The following is a 14,945-nucleotide window of genomic DNA, read 5'->3' on the forward strand; positions in this document are numbered from 1 at the left end:
TGTAAGGAGACACCTGCTTGGCTATCCTGGATGTGAAGATATGCTTGAACTCATAGGTGATGGAAAAAATGGAATTGTAATGCCTTTGAGATACCACTTTGTACCCGCTGAATTGGCGCCCACAGTAGAAATTTGGTGAGAAAGACGGGAACTAGAATTCTGGTCAGGGTCTAGACCAACATTACCCTTTACAGGAAGTGCATCCGAGGCCGTTCTGAGAGCACCGAGGTAGGTTTTTCTGCAGTTAACCACCAGTCCAGGTCCCAGTAATAATAAGAAGTTTTTTCTTTTAAACAAAATCAAACTGACTTTATTATATTTTGAGCTCATTAGTATTATGGGCTTTGTTTTATTATTATTTATACTATGGATAGAAAAATAGGAGTCTAATTCACACAAAGTGTGTTGTATGAATAAGAAAACGTAAGTAAAATTTTGGCGAATGATCACATGAATTTAGATTTTGTGATAAATGAGGAGAAAATGGCTAAAATGATCAGATATATGAATTTTAGGAAAGCAGACTTCAAAAATTTGCAGCATTCACGTAGAGAACTTGCTGAAACCTCAAGAAACCACTGACCCTGGAGTCGCAGGGCCGCTTAGGACACAGGTGAGGAAATGACCATTTGACGAGAAACATGTCAGATATTGTAGACAATGAATGCTTTATACACCCTGAAAGTCAGTCATCATAACTCACTCCTAACTTAGAAAAACATTCGAAAGATTTTATAAACAAAAAAGACTCCAGTATGGTCAGCATTGTACCTTCCTCTGACCCCCACTGTGGGGCTGGAGTATGAGCAGAGAGAAGTATGCAGGGCCTGATTGTGAAGGATAGTGTAGGTCATGGTGTATGTTTTAGCCCTAAAAAATTATTAAAAGCACATAATTAGAGTTTTCATTTTAGAAAATAATTATAGAAATTTAGATAAAAAGAACGTACGTGATTAGGTGATCAAGCTGTGAGTGAAACAGACCTCAAAGAAAAGCAGATGGACCTTACCATGATGCCAGCCAAGCAAGACGTGGTCAGTGTTTATTTCGTACACAAGAGATGGAGTGAAGGTAGGTTGTCATATCCAAGGAGGCCTAGAGTAGAGGGAAAATCCAGATGGTGAGCATAAGCTAAAACCTCAGGAAGTAGTAGTGAGGATTAAGAGTAAGAATATCATGCCTCGCCCTGAAGACCAACTAAGGCGGTGACAGTGCAGACAGAAGACCAGGGATTTTTATCAGTGTTGTCTGTGGTTCCGGAGAGCTGGAGACTACTGAAGGCTTCATCTGGGGAGAGGGGATAAGTAAATTGCGGTTGACGGTCACCACGGAATTCTGTGCAGCCACAGCCAGGATTAGACATGCAACCAGTAAAGTGGTTACATCTGAAAAGGTCCATAGCGAGGGTTGCCAGATAAAACAGAGAGTTAAATTTGAATTTCGGACCAACAACAAATACTTTTTTAGAGTATGGTCCAAATATTTGCTAAATCTGGCAACCCCGGTCATAGCATGGCACAGTTTGTGAAAATGAAAGCTATGAACACAGGCAGATCGACCCAATTTATTTCATAAGCATATAGAGCAAACATGTCAATAGCTATTGCGGGGGCAGGGGGACAGAGGAGATAAAAAGGATTATTTATTACATAAATAATATTACATAAATAAATGAGAGGGCCTTAAGTTGACAGGTGGATGGTAATGAACTGAATCAGACTGACTCAATTCTCTGTACCTAAATCCAAGAAGAAGTAAAAAAATAAAATTTTCTTCACTCTCCTGGATTTCTTTACTGAAGTCCTGAGACACTGCCTGGCTGATAGATTATTCTGTCCTACAAAACGATCCCTATGAAATAGTCCGGCATTGCTGGCAAAATTAAATGGCAGAAAAGAGAGTAGGAGAGGGAGTGGGTAGGTGACAAGGAACTCAGGGGGAAGAAATTTATAAACCGAATGAAAAATAAAACTAATGAACAAATCGTTTAGGAACACTGCTTCTCCTAGATTTACTGTTTTAATATAGGAATGGGCTCACATTCTTATAGAGTAAATAGTAGTAAAAGATTATCCATAAGCACAAATCCTTAACTTTTACCATGGCAATAGTCAGCCGAATAGACAAAGTTGCAATTTCCCCATTGGAAAATGATACTTCAATACATGTCACCAGTAACATTGACTCTTAATTTTTTTTTTTTTTTTCATGTCACAGCTGATTACAAGGAGAGCTTTAATACGATTGGCAACATCGAAGAGATTGCCTATAATGCTGTTTCCTTCACCTGGGATGTGAATGAAGAAGCAAAAGTGAGTGAGAAAGTAGCATTGATTCATTGGTCATACCTTTTAAGTATCATAGCCTTTCTCTGCAGTGGAGTCTTTGACAAAAGCCTCTGTGAGTAGAGAAAGATCTGTTAACTTGAGCCAGAAAAACGGGAAATGAACCTATTGGGTTTCTCTAGAAGTCACACACATTCAGTTACTGAGAAGCTAAATCAATCGCCTTTTGACAGGCAAAGGGGTGTACCTGTCTCTCTGGGGCCTCCTGCTGAAAGGGCCAGGCCCCTTGTCCCTCCCATTCCTCCAGGCCCCCAAGCTCCATTTTATCACTTGGGGCTGATGGGACTGGGCTTAAAAATCTTTTCTCCCTGTACTGGTTTCCCCAAACACCTCTGCAACTGCCTCTTTCTTCAGAGTTGCACAGGTAAGCAGCTGGAAGACCCCACCCCGACTCCTGCCCCCTCCAGGCTTCACCTGGTCAAGGGAGGGAGCAGGGCTGCAGGTCTCTGAACTTCACTCCCTGAGAAAAAGCCACCACTGTGACCTTGAGCCATTTCTTTCCTGTTGACCTTAGGCTTTTCTTATTTCTATCTGGTGCCAGCACAGTTAAGAAGTGCAAAGGTAAAAATCTCTGGCCAGGTGCATCCAGAGGATAGACATCCACCGTTGCATGGATTTGGGTGAAAAAAAGCAAGACTTGAGGATATTCAGACTTATTTTCCAGCCACGAGTCTCTGAGTATATGGAAACTGAGTTTTGTGGCTGTGCCCACTCTTCATCCTGGGTTCTGTACCATCTGATTCTCGAGCTTCATTTTGCACCAAAGGGAAGGTTTCAGATGAACCCTAAGCTTGTTTTCTGCTTCGGTTACTTACCATCTAGGCGGGCGTTAGAAGACTTTGTCTTCGAATTAATGAAAAGGTCAACGTAAACAACCGCTGTCAATGCTTCATTGTCTGCGAGCAGGGGAAGGCCGGGTGAGAAAGGAAACTGGATGGGAGTTCGTGGGCATGATTTAGAGATGAAGATGAATTGCTCAGTGTCTCATTTCACTCAGGTGTAAAACAAAGTAAATGAAACTGGCGTTAGGCCCAAGGAAGGTGACCTAAATGGGCAAGCAGAAACAGAGCTCCGGAGCGGCCGAGGGAATGTTCCGGGGGCTCAGTGCGTCCAAGGGAAGGAGGGAGGCCTTGTGATGTGTTGGGAACTCAGGGACCGCACAGAAGCGCAGGAAGAGCTTTTCCTCAAGGCTTTCCTCTGCTTCCGCTTCCAGTTCCTCACCCGAGCCCCAGGCCTTCTCCTAGTGGCCCTTCGCTTCTCCCAGAGGCTAGATTACTGGGCTGGGTAAGGGAGAGGCAGCCTGTGCGGTGGTGTCAGGGCCCGGAGTTGGAATCCTTGGCAAGGCATCTGACCCCTCTGGGCTTCAGTTCCCTCACACAAAGCAAAAACAAAACAACTTTTCCGATTGTCTCTGCTGTACCAAGCATGTGCTTGGGGGGTTTGATATGTGAAAAGTCAGCCTCCGAGAGAGGTGGGGGACAGCAGTGTGTGAGGAGTGAGGCATGTCCGAGAACAGCCATCCACTGTGAAGACAATGGGATCCTACCTTTGGAATACCTTGTCAAGGTAAAGCCAGCTGAAACTGCACCGTCATTTTCCTTTTCATGGAATCTGATAATAAGTTGCTAGAATGTAAATGTATTAACTGTCACCAGTCAATAGAACCTTTTAAAGAAAATGCCAAAACCAGAAGGCACATCTTGAATGATGGTGGCTCTCTGGTCAACCAATGAGATGGTTAATTTGGGGTTGAGTTGACTCTTCTTTCTTTTCCCATAGGCAGGGCTCACTTGTCTTGTTTAAATATGTGTGTTTGTACCTGTGTATTGTTCCAGGCTGACACATTTACGCTCACATATGCTTTGACAAATGGCAGTACTTGCTTGTTGTAGCACAACTTGTTTCTTTAATACATATTTTTAGTAGCTATTATTTGGTAGTTGTAATTGTGCACAGTCTAGATAAGTAATAGAAATAGTTCCGAAGAATTTTACTGAACTACTGGAAGAACTTTTAAAGAAAAACCATAAAAATTAAATTCATTTCATTAGGTAGGCTGAGAAGATTTTTTTTTTCAGGCTGCAGGACATAAAGGTTTTTCTTTAAAATATAATTGATCAAAAATATACAAGCAACTCCTACAGCTCAACTCCAGAAAAATAAATGACCCAATCAAAAAATGGGCCAAAGATCTAAATAGACATTTCTCCAAAGAAGACATACAGATGGCTAACAAACACATGAAAAGATGCTCAACATCACTCATTATCAGAAAAATGCAAATCAAAACCACTATGAGATACCATTTCACACCAGTCAGAATGGCTGCGATCCAAAAGTCTACAAATAATAAATGCTGGAGATAGAACTGCCTTATGATCCAGCAATCCCACTGCTGGGCATACACACTGAGGAAACCAGAAGGGAAAGAGACACGTGTACCCCAATGTTCATCGCAGCACTGTTTATAATAGCCAGGACATGGAAGCAACCTAGATGTCCATCAGCAGATGAATGGATAAGAAAGCTGTGGCACATATACACAATGGAGTATTACTCAGCCATTAAAAAGAATACATTTGAATCAGTTCTAATGAGGTGGATGAAACTGGAGCCTATTATACAGAGTGAAGTAAGCCAGAAGGAAAAACACCAATACAGTATACTAATGCATATATATGGAATTTAGAAAGATGGTAACGATAACCCTGTATACAAGACAGCAAAAGAGACACACACACACAAAAATAAATAAATACATAAATAAAATAAAATAAAATTGATTTTATAATAAGCAGGCTGCAAAAATAACCCCACAATTACACAACTGGGAAAAAGTTTTCAACAAAGCAATGCATATAAAGGGCTTCCCAGGTGGCTCAGTGGTAAAGATTCCACCTGCTGATGCAGGAGAGGCAGGAGACATGGGTTCGATCCCTGGTTGGGCATGGCAACCCACTCCATTATTCACACCTAGGAAATCCCATGGACAGAGGAGCCTGGAGGGCTACAGTCCACGGGGTTCCAAAAGAGTTGGACATGACTTAGCAATGAAATGACAACAAAGCAAGGCATGAAAGATGTCCCTCTCATGGTGGAATTGTTTATAATTTTCATATTGTGGAATTCTCAGAAGCAGTTGCCTTGGCCTACGAGTTCCTGTTGGTAACAACCACACAGAAATCCACTGGAGGCTTCGGGATCGGGGCCCCATTCAATGTCAACTGTTGTTTTGGTTTTGGTGTGGCCAGAGGACACAAATTTGTGACCCACCACCTTCATATGGTCCACAGAACATAAATGTGTGTGGGTTTAATGCACTTTAAGTACTTTTATTCCAAATTTTAAAATATTTCACCCGCATTTAATAATCAGATTTTTTTTTTTTAATACAAGTTTCCAGATTCTTTTGGACTCCAGCAACATTAGCCCGAGTGTTTGCAAGGCTGTGAGTGGCTCTTGTGAGGCACCAGTGTTCTCTTGAATGCTTTCTCTGCCTTTCTCCCTCTTGGAACTTCCCTTGCCTGGTCCTCATGGACATTTGAGTTTCCATGCCTGAATCACACCCTCTCAAGCAACCAAATATGCAGTTTACCTCTTTATTGGCTTTCAGTGTTAGGGAAAGTAGTGACACAGGGGAGCTTAACACAGGGAGGAACGGGGCAGTCAGCAACTCCGTCACCCTCCGCTGGTTCTTCGGCAGCAGGTTGCGCGGAGGTTGAGCTGGTGCCCATACAGAGAGTTGCAGTGCCTTCCTTTGGAACACACAGAGTGGTAGTAAATCTTGATCTTTGAACGTGTTAAAAAAAAAAATCAGAATCACTTGGGTCCAAATGTAAATATATACAAACAATTTGAATAATACCATTTCAAGGATAAAAATTATGTATATATAATTTATTAAGTTTATATATGCCTATATAAATTTACCTATACAAATACACATATATACAAACATATATACATATATATGTATACATGTATATATAAATACATGTATATATGTATACAAATGTACATATATATACATATATAAATTTACATATACATATACAAATATAAACATACATACATACAAAAATATATATATTTGCACAAGACCAGCTTTGAAGAACGCAATAGCTGAAGAAACACTACGAATGTTCTTTGAGCCATGTAAGCATCATTTGAGAAACCCAAGATAGCTTTTGTGTCTTCCCAAGATAGCTTTTATTTGGACATTTGGCTTCCCTCGTGGTTCAGATAGTAAAGAATCTACCTGCAATGCTAGAGACCGAGGTTCAAGCCCTGGGTCAGGAAGATCCCCTGGAGAAGGGAATGGCTACCCACCCCAGTATTCTTGCTTGGAGAAACCCATGAACAGAGGAGCCTGGTGGACCACAGTCCACGAGTTCACAAAGAGTCGGACACGACTGAGCGGCTTTCACTTTCACTTTTGGTTTTGGTGCATTTACTAAAAGAGTAGAATAGTCTCATATGTGGTAGTCTCCCCACGTACGCATCATCAAGACCTGATGACAAAATTTATGGATTTTTTCCAGAACACTACTCTTGTCTTTTGCTGCTGACCTACATTCTATTCTTACCTCTCCTTTAGTGGGAACAGAAGTAAAGAAAGAACGTGAAACTGTAATCACTTAGTTTAATTTAATTACAGGAGAAAATTTGGCCAGGGAAGGTGTTAACACTGTTTGTTAAAATAAGGTTGTGGGATTAACTCCAGGTTGCCAGTCTCAAGGGCAGTGTGGTTCTGGCAGAATTCCTGCAGAGTTTTTCCTCCCAGAACCGGTTCTGCTGGTTATGCTACAGTGTCTCTGCACAATGACACCTGCTGGCCAGAGACGTTTCCCACTGTCTAGAAGCTCTTGTTGGAGAAGGAAATGGCAACCCACTTCAGTATTCTTGCCTGGAAAATCCCAGGGACGGAGGAGCCTGGTGGGCTGCCATCTATGGGGTCGCACAGAGTCGGATACGACTGAAACGACTTAGCAGCAGCTCTTGTAATGTGAACGGGTGTCCCGGGGTCCCTGGGAATGACTTAGGTAGCATCCAGGTAAGTGAGGTTCTGAGCATCCTTGCAGTCACAGTTTGGAAGCTGATGGGGTGGGGCACAGGATAATAAAGAAGATAAAACACTGAAATGGCGCTCAGGCCACCAGGTCTCTGGGCATATGAATAGCCGGTTTTGTGTCTTCCTCCTTCTTAGCTTTAGCTTCTCAGCTGGAAAATGACAGGAAGGGGAACCGGGCAGGGTTGACAAAGTATTAAGGTTCCATCCTTATGATTCTAGTGGAGGACTACAGGGCTAAGTTTCTTCGTGTGACTCCCACTTACAAGGTCATTCAATGTTTCTTTCTCCCCACAGCCAATCCAGTATCTACAACGTAGATTTGTTGCTCGCTAATTTCCAAGATGAGAAATTCCCAGGCAAGCCCCTATTGAATTATTAAGGAGCGGTGAGCTCTGATTCCTGGCACCGAACGCTGGTGATGACATCATCTCAGAGCAGGAGCTCACAAACCCTAATTACAGGCTTCCTTTTCTCCCCAGTTTCTAAGGAGATTCTTGAAACCAGGCCCCTTAGTTTTGTCCACAGCCCTTTTCTCAGTTCACAGTGATTTCAAGATGAAACCAATTTCGATGTGCTACAAAGGCCTCTCTCATGTGACCACAGAGGAATTACCTGAATGTTAAAATGCTGCTTAGTGCTCGGAGGAAAAGGTTTCTATTTTGGTCTTTTCACTGGAATCAGTTTAGTTCAGTTCAGTCGCTCAGTCGTGTCCGACTCTTTGCGACCCTATGAACCGCAGCATGCCAGGCCTCCTTGTCCATCACCAACTCCCGGAGTTTACCCAAACTCATATCCATTGAGTCGGTAATACCATTCAACCATCTCATTCTCTGTCGTCCCCTTCTCCTCCTGCCTTCAATCTTTCCCAGCATCAGGGTCTTTTCAAATGAGTCAGCTCTTTGCATCAGGTGGCCAAAGTATTGGAGTTTCAGCTTCAACATCAGTCCTTCCAATGAACACCCAGGACTGATCTCCCCCAGGATGGACTGGTTGGATCTCCTTGCAGTCCAAGGGACTCTCAAGAGTCTTCTCCAACACCACAGTTCAAAAGCATCAATTCTTCAGTGCTCAGCTCTCTTCACAGTCCAACTCTCACATCCATACATGACTACTGGAAAAACCTTAGCCTTGACTAGATGGACCTTTGTTGACAAAGTAATGTCTCTGCTTTTTAATATGCTGTCTAGGTTGGTCATAACTTTCCTTCCAAGGAGTAAGCGTCTTTTAATTTCATGGCTGCAGTCACCATCTGCAGTGATTTTGGAGCCCCCCAAAATAAAATCAGCCACTGTTTCCACTGTTTCCCCATCTATTTCCCATGAAGTGATGGGACCGGATGCCATGATCTTAGTTTTCTGAATGTTGAGCTTTAAACCAACTTTTTCACTCTCCTCTCTCACTTTCATCAAGAGACTCTTCAGTTTTTCTTCACTTTCTGCCATAAAAGTGGTGTCATCTGCATATCTGAGGTTATTGATATTTCTCCCGGCAATCTTGATTCCATCTGTGCTTCATCCAGCCCAGCGTTTCTCATGATGTACTCTGCATATAAGTTAAATAAGTAGGGTGACAATATACAGCCTTGACGGACTCCTTTTCCTATTTGGAACCAGTCTGTTGTTCCATGTCCAGTTCTAACTGTTGCTTCCTGACCTGCATACAGGTTTCTCAAGAGGCAGGTCAGGTGGTCTGGTATTCCCATCTCTTTCAGAATTTTCCACTGTTTATTGTGATCCACACAGTCAAAGGCTTTGGCATAGTCAATAATGCAGAAATAGATGTTCTTCTGGAACTCTCTTGCTTTTTCAGTGATCCAGCAGATGTTGGCAATTTGATCTCTGGTTCCTCTGCCTTTTCTAAAACCAGCTTGAACATCTGGAAGTTCACGGTTCACATATTGCTGAAGCCTGGCTTGGAGAATTTTGAGCATTACTGTACTGGACATAGGAACATTGGATGTGGTCCGTGTCGTGAACTGCTTCATATTGTGAGTCATAAATAAAGCTCTCATATTGGGTGACTTGCTTTTGTCATGTGAAGTCCGGATTTCTTCCTTTTCCTCCCGTGTGGGTCAGCCCTTTCTCTTTCCAGTGCTGTCTTTTCCAGGTACAGCCAGTGGTCCGCTGGCCAAGCGTGGCTCTACTCCATCTGCTCCTGATGGGAAGGAAACTAGCCCCTCAATTGAGATCCTCAGATCTCAGTGTTGGTAGCATCAGAGACAGGATGGTGCCAGCAGCAGTGTTTGATCACAGCCTATGTAAAGGCAGTAAACTGGAGGAAATAGAAGTATTCTAACCTTCTTGAACCCTGCAAATTATTCAGTCTCTCTTTGTTGAAAATAAGGTTATTGAAAGACTTTTAGCACCAAATCATGGCAGAGCTATTAAAATTGTCCCTGATTTATCTCACCTTTCTTCCTTTTCTCTTTCTCTCAACACTTCTTTTTTGTCTAAAGATTTAATTAGTTTTTATGGGGCTCCACTGTGTGTCAAGCAAAGTGCTTTGGAAAGTTACAGTTTCGGTAGTCTTGATGAATCATGTCTTCCAAAGGGATGCTTCTGAATGAATTGTGTTCCTTTCCTACCAAACTCCAGTGCTGGACACCAGGGAGAAGGGGAGATGTGTAAATACTGATTTGGGGGATTAAAAGGGAACACAAAGAACTGGTCAAAGGAAACCACACTCCTGAGTATCCATGGGTTCATGATCTAGTTTGCTTCCCTGACCCTAACCTCCTGTCAGCAGTCCAGGGAGTCCTCTTTCTGCATATCAGACAGTCCAGGATGAAATGGAGTTGATGGATATTACTAATTCAGAAAAAGTTACATCTTAATGTGTGTGCATGTGTGCTCAATTGAGTCTTGATTCTTTGTGACTCCATGGACTAACCTGCCAGGCTCCTCTGTTCATGGAACTCTCCAGGCAGGAATCCTAGAGGTGAGTTGCCATTTCCTCCTCCAGGGGATCTTCCCAACCCTGGGACTGCAACCTTGTCTCTTGTGTCTCCTGCATTGGCGGGTGGGTTGTTTACCACGGGTGCCACCTGGGAAGTCCCTTATGTCCTAATGTTTTGCCTAAGTAGAGCCCAGGTTTCAACAGATCATCCTATGGAAGAAGAGAAATATTATAAGGCATCTTCCTTGGTCTCCAAAGTAAACAAAGTATTGAGAGGCTCCTGGGAGGAGTCTTGAGGGGCTGAGATACACATTGCAAAGCAGGGCAAATGGCATTTTTATGTGTTTGCTAGGGCGTGGTGTGGATGAAGGAAACTTTCAAAGGGAAAGGTAAACATTTGCTGGAGTCTTTGTTATTGAACTTAAACAAAGCCATACCTTTGTTCCAGTTTTATAAGGTAATGGATGGCAGAAAAAGCCGTAAAGCTGGAGTTAAGTCACATTTGGACGGAATAATCTTTGGAAAGCATCTCACCAGAGCTATCAACAGCTTGATCTTTTGTTAGAATGTGGAGTATCCATGGTTTTTGGCCTGAATTCTGCTGAGGGCTCTGTAACTCACAGGCATGAACTCTTGTGTGCATGCGGAGAGTGAGACTGCATACAGATTTCATAGACTGATAATGTGTGTGTGTGTTCACCATGGTTAGTATTTATTCAGTGCTTACTTATTGATATATACCAGGCAGTCTGCCAGTTGTTTATATACCTTATGCAATATTCATATTTTAAGTGGCTATTATTTTTCATTTAAACAATGAAGAGATTGAAGTCCAGAGAGCTTACACAGTGAATGCACAGTAGAGTGGAGACTCCCACCCTGGGAATGTCTGTCCGAGGCACGTGTTCTTTCCATACTGCCTTATTGTCTGGGGAGGAGGTGGTCATAGTGTCTTCCACCTCGTCTCTGGCAAAGGGGCTGGCATCCCCTCAAAGCAGCCTGCTTGCTGTGCATCACGTGCTGGGGCAGGCAGTGGGGATTTACAGACAAAAAGCCAAGCAGGGTGTCTGCTGCTCTCAGAGGCCATCCTGGCTGGGCTGAGAACTCAGACACCTCTGTACATGACTGTAAAATGAGGAAGAAAGAGACAAAGCCTCCAATGAAAACAGAATTAAAGGGTGAGGAGAGTTCTGGACAGGACGGTAGCCCTGGTGTTTTATTTTTTATCACAAAATAAAAAAATTTTCTTGAGCACAAATAAGCATCCACCTACTTGATTAGTAGCCCAGTTCGCAAGTTTTCTCTTCCATTCTGAGTCTTGTCTTTTTGTCTTGATTATGGTTAGCAGCCAGGAACTTTTTGGTAACTTAATGTTTTCAAACCATTTTTTGAAACGGAAGTATAGTTGATTTACAATGTTGTGTTAATTTCAGGTGTATAGCAAAGTGATACAGTTGTATATGTTGTGATTCTTTTCAGATTCTTTTCTAATTCTTTCTAATAACCATTATAGATTATTAGAAAATAGTGAATATAATCCCCTGTATTATAGAATAGGTCCTTGTTGATTATTTGTTTTATATATAGTAGCGTGTATATGTTAACCCAAAACTCCTAATTTACACCTTCCTCCTTCCCCTTTGGTAACCAGAAGATTGTTTTCTATGTCCATGAGTCTATTTCTGCTTTGTAAACAAGTTTCATCTTTTAATTCATTTTATTTTTATAAAAGCATTTCTATTAACTTTTTAATTTAAAAATTCCCCCAGTGTCTTACTTTAAAAGCTTGCAAATGAAAAGTTGAAAGATTAATACAGTTATGACCACATACCCTGCTCTTCAGCAGGTAGAGAGGGTGCCAGCTGTGTGGGATCAGGAAAGACCCAAGGGAGGGCGTGGTGCTTGAGCTGCATCTGAGCGGGGGCCGGGAAGGGGCACCAGGTAGCAGGACGGGCCGCTCGCAGGCACAGAGACTGGGCAGCACAGCAGAACCTGGGGCGGCGGAGCTCCGAGAGAAGGCAGAGTGGCTGTGGAGGGGCATGAGAGACATTGCAAGACGGGTGAAATGCTACGGGGAGGCTTGGAGGGTGGGTGAAAGAGGCTCAAGGTGGGAACTTTAGACCCACCCATTTGGGGGACATGGAGGAGAAGGAACCAGAGAGGGCCGGAGTGGTCAGTAAGGAGAGGACAGAAGGATACGGGAGAGCAAAACAGAAGGAGAAAGTGACCAGAGAAGTGGGTAACGCAGGCGGTGGTTTCTCACAGCCGGAACCTCTGAAAGCAGCAGCAAGTTGGGAAATGGTTAGAAATGCAGATACTTGGACCTCCCACCTGCGACCTAGAGGGCAGAGTCATGACACGTTTGAACAGCATAACCCTGCTTGTAAGGATGCCACCTGGAGGAAAGCAATCTCAGTGAAGTCCGAGGTCAGGTTAAAACTGTTGGGGACAGGGCCTTTACTTACGGTCCCTAATTTATATGTGCTCGTGTTGAAAGCTTGCATTGCAGCATGGTTTACAAGACGAAGAGGCTAGAAACAGCCTCGTGTTAAAGAAATTGTTACTCCATATTCATGGTCTTTTTTTTTTAAAAAAAGAGAAAGAACTTTCTTCAGAATGTCCTGTCAAGTGAAACAAAAAGCAGGCTGCGGTACTGTGTTGACCATGCTACCATTTGTGTTGGAAAGGAAAGGATTATGAATCTGCATAGCAGGCTTCTAGAAGATACACTAGGAACTGTGACGGATACCCAAGAAACTGTTGGTTGCAGAGCAGTGCTGGCAGGGGACGGGGTGTGGTTTCCACGTTTACCCTTTTGAATTTGTGCTAGATTCAGCTATGACAAACTCAAAACAAGTTTTCAGGGTTAAACACGAATAAAAGAGGCCTAAAGTCATAACCGATAACCAGAAATCTGAGTGAGTGGCTCTTTCAGTCTGTTTCACTCCTTCTCCCACTGAGAGCTCATTATTTGTGAAACAGCCCCACCCGTTGTTACACAATATCCAGATTCTTCCTTGTCCTGAGGTGCTGCTTCACAAGACCCGTTCAGGTGACAGAGCTGAGTGGCCGAGACTGGCCGTCTGCAGAGCCACGAGGGTTCTGCCCCAGAGGGCTCACCTTTGCTCTCTCCCCAGCGAAGCCTGTGACTCCACCCTTCTTAAAGGGTCACACAGAGATAGAGTCTGTGCTTTCCAGATCAATTCACCTTCATTAAGTATCTCTCTGTTCAAGTTAATGTGAATATAACCACTCTGGACCCATGTGGAATCAAATGCCTGGAGAGAGTCTGGACAGGGAGCTCTTGGAGCGGTCTGGTCGGAAGGAGGGCTTGAACTGGGGACCGCAGTTGCAGAGGTAGTACATGTGGGGCAGTACTTTGTGGACGGTGCTGTGGGGCGAGGAGGAGCTTGGAGTCTCAGAGCAGGACTGGCAGGGTGACCAGGTATCTGAGAAGATGGAGACCGTGGTGGTCATAGCAAGTTGCCGAAGAATTTCATGGCATCTTATAGTTGAAAAATGAGATCTCAGTCTCCGTATCTGACTGAGATCGTGTGCAGTAGAAACTAGCACAACCTTGTAAAGCAGCTATACGTGCATAAAAATTAATTCCAAAAACAATAAATATTTAAAAACGTGATCTTGAAGTATCACAGTATCAAGCTAGAGATTGTTATACCTATTTAAAAGAAGAGGCCAATGAGGCCCAGAAAGGTTCGATAGTGAGTCCAAGGCCACAGTGTCAGCATTTGTACCAGGGACATAATTTTGAGCCTCTTGTACATTTTTTTTTTTTTTCCTTCCTGGGATTTCCTCTCATTTTGCCCTCCAGCTTCATAGAAAGCTCCTTCTTCTTAATAGAACTTCACCTGTGAGCTGATCCCATTTAATCCCTGTTTCCAGGGCTCTCAGCTCCCACAGGGCCTCCTTCCACAGCCTTGCAGCCTTCTGTTCCTCCTCTCTGGCTGTGTCCCAACCATCCTGGGAGAACACCTCTGCATGACCCCCCAGCACGCGCTCCTGCCCATCCTCCTGCTTCTGCCAGACTCCCCAGCTGGGTGCTCTCTCCCCATCTTCACATCCTGGCTCCCTCGCCCCAGCAACCTAGCTTCCTGTCCTTCCCTCCAGAGGTCTGGCCTCTGGAAGGGATGCAGACCTTCGATTTCTGATCCTCCTGGTCTTTTCTCAGCCTTTACTCTGTCCTCTCGGTAACTTGGATGTTGATACTGTGGCCACAGGTCTATCTGCCCTTGGCCTCAGTGATACACACTTGACTTCATCAAGTGTCCGTGACTCGATCACAGGGATACAAGCATCTTGGTTGGTGTCTCCCCTCCCCAGCTGCCTTTTCTCAGGCTCCTTCTGAACCTTCTCAGCACGAACCCTCCTCTCCCATTAGCCTGGCCTCTTTCCTCTTTTGAGAACAGCATGCACCTTCTTCTCCATTTCTCTTCCTTCTGGCTCAGCACTCCTATGGGAAATCCTCCCTGGCTGAGCTGTCTCCTTTTTTTCCAGGTTCTCACAGTATGTACACCCTGAGATACTCACCTCAGTTCCTATTTTTATACACCCCACCACAGTGAGAAATGTTGTAGCTGCCCTTTTCCCCAAGGGCAATGCCCTACCTTAGATTT

General features: G+C 43.7%; 1 protein-coding gene and 1 long non-coding RNA gene across 5 annotated transcripts in view; one reads left to right on the forward strand and one right to left on the reverse strand.

Annotated features, from left to right (window-relative positions):
- Nucleotides 1–14,945, forward strand: part of GRHL2 (grainyhead like transcription factor 2) — a 172,570-nt gene that overhangs the window by 105,638 nt on the left and 51,987 nt on the right. For all 3 annotated transcript variants that reach the window (XM_014476738.2, XM_070383061.1, XM_070383062.1), the window contains exon 8: nucleotides 2,218–2,312. In XM_014476738.2, the coding sequence (XP_014332224.1) occupies nucleotides 2,218–2,312 (95 nt within the window). The remainder of the gene's footprint in view (nucleotides 1–2,217; nucleotides 2,313–14,945) is intronic.
- The window catches only part of LOC138990799 (uncharacterized), a 36,115-nt gene that overhangs the window by 5,588 nt on the left and 15,582 nt on the right, over nucleotides 1–14,945 (reverse strand). The window contains exons 2-4 of one of the 2 annotated variants that reach the window (XR_011466913.1): nucleotides 3,161–3,241; nucleotides 2,349–2,398; nucleotides 1,010–1,095 (exon numbers count right to left, since the gene is read on the reverse strand). This is a non-coding gene — a long non-coding RNA (uncharacterized lncRNA). The remainder of the gene's footprint in view (nucleotides 1–1,009; nucleotides 1,096–2,348; nucleotides 2,399–3,160; nucleotides 3,242–14,945) is intronic. The other variant, XR_011466914.1, reaches the window with a different exon arrangement.

The sequence above is a fragment of the Bos mutus genome, chromosome 14 (genome assembly GCF_027580195.1).
Source record: "Bos mutus isolate GX-2022 chromosome 14, NWIPB_WYAK_1.1, whole genome shotgun sequence".
NCBI lineage: Eukaryota > Metazoa > Chordata > Mammalia > Artiodactyla > Bovidae > Bos > Bos mutus.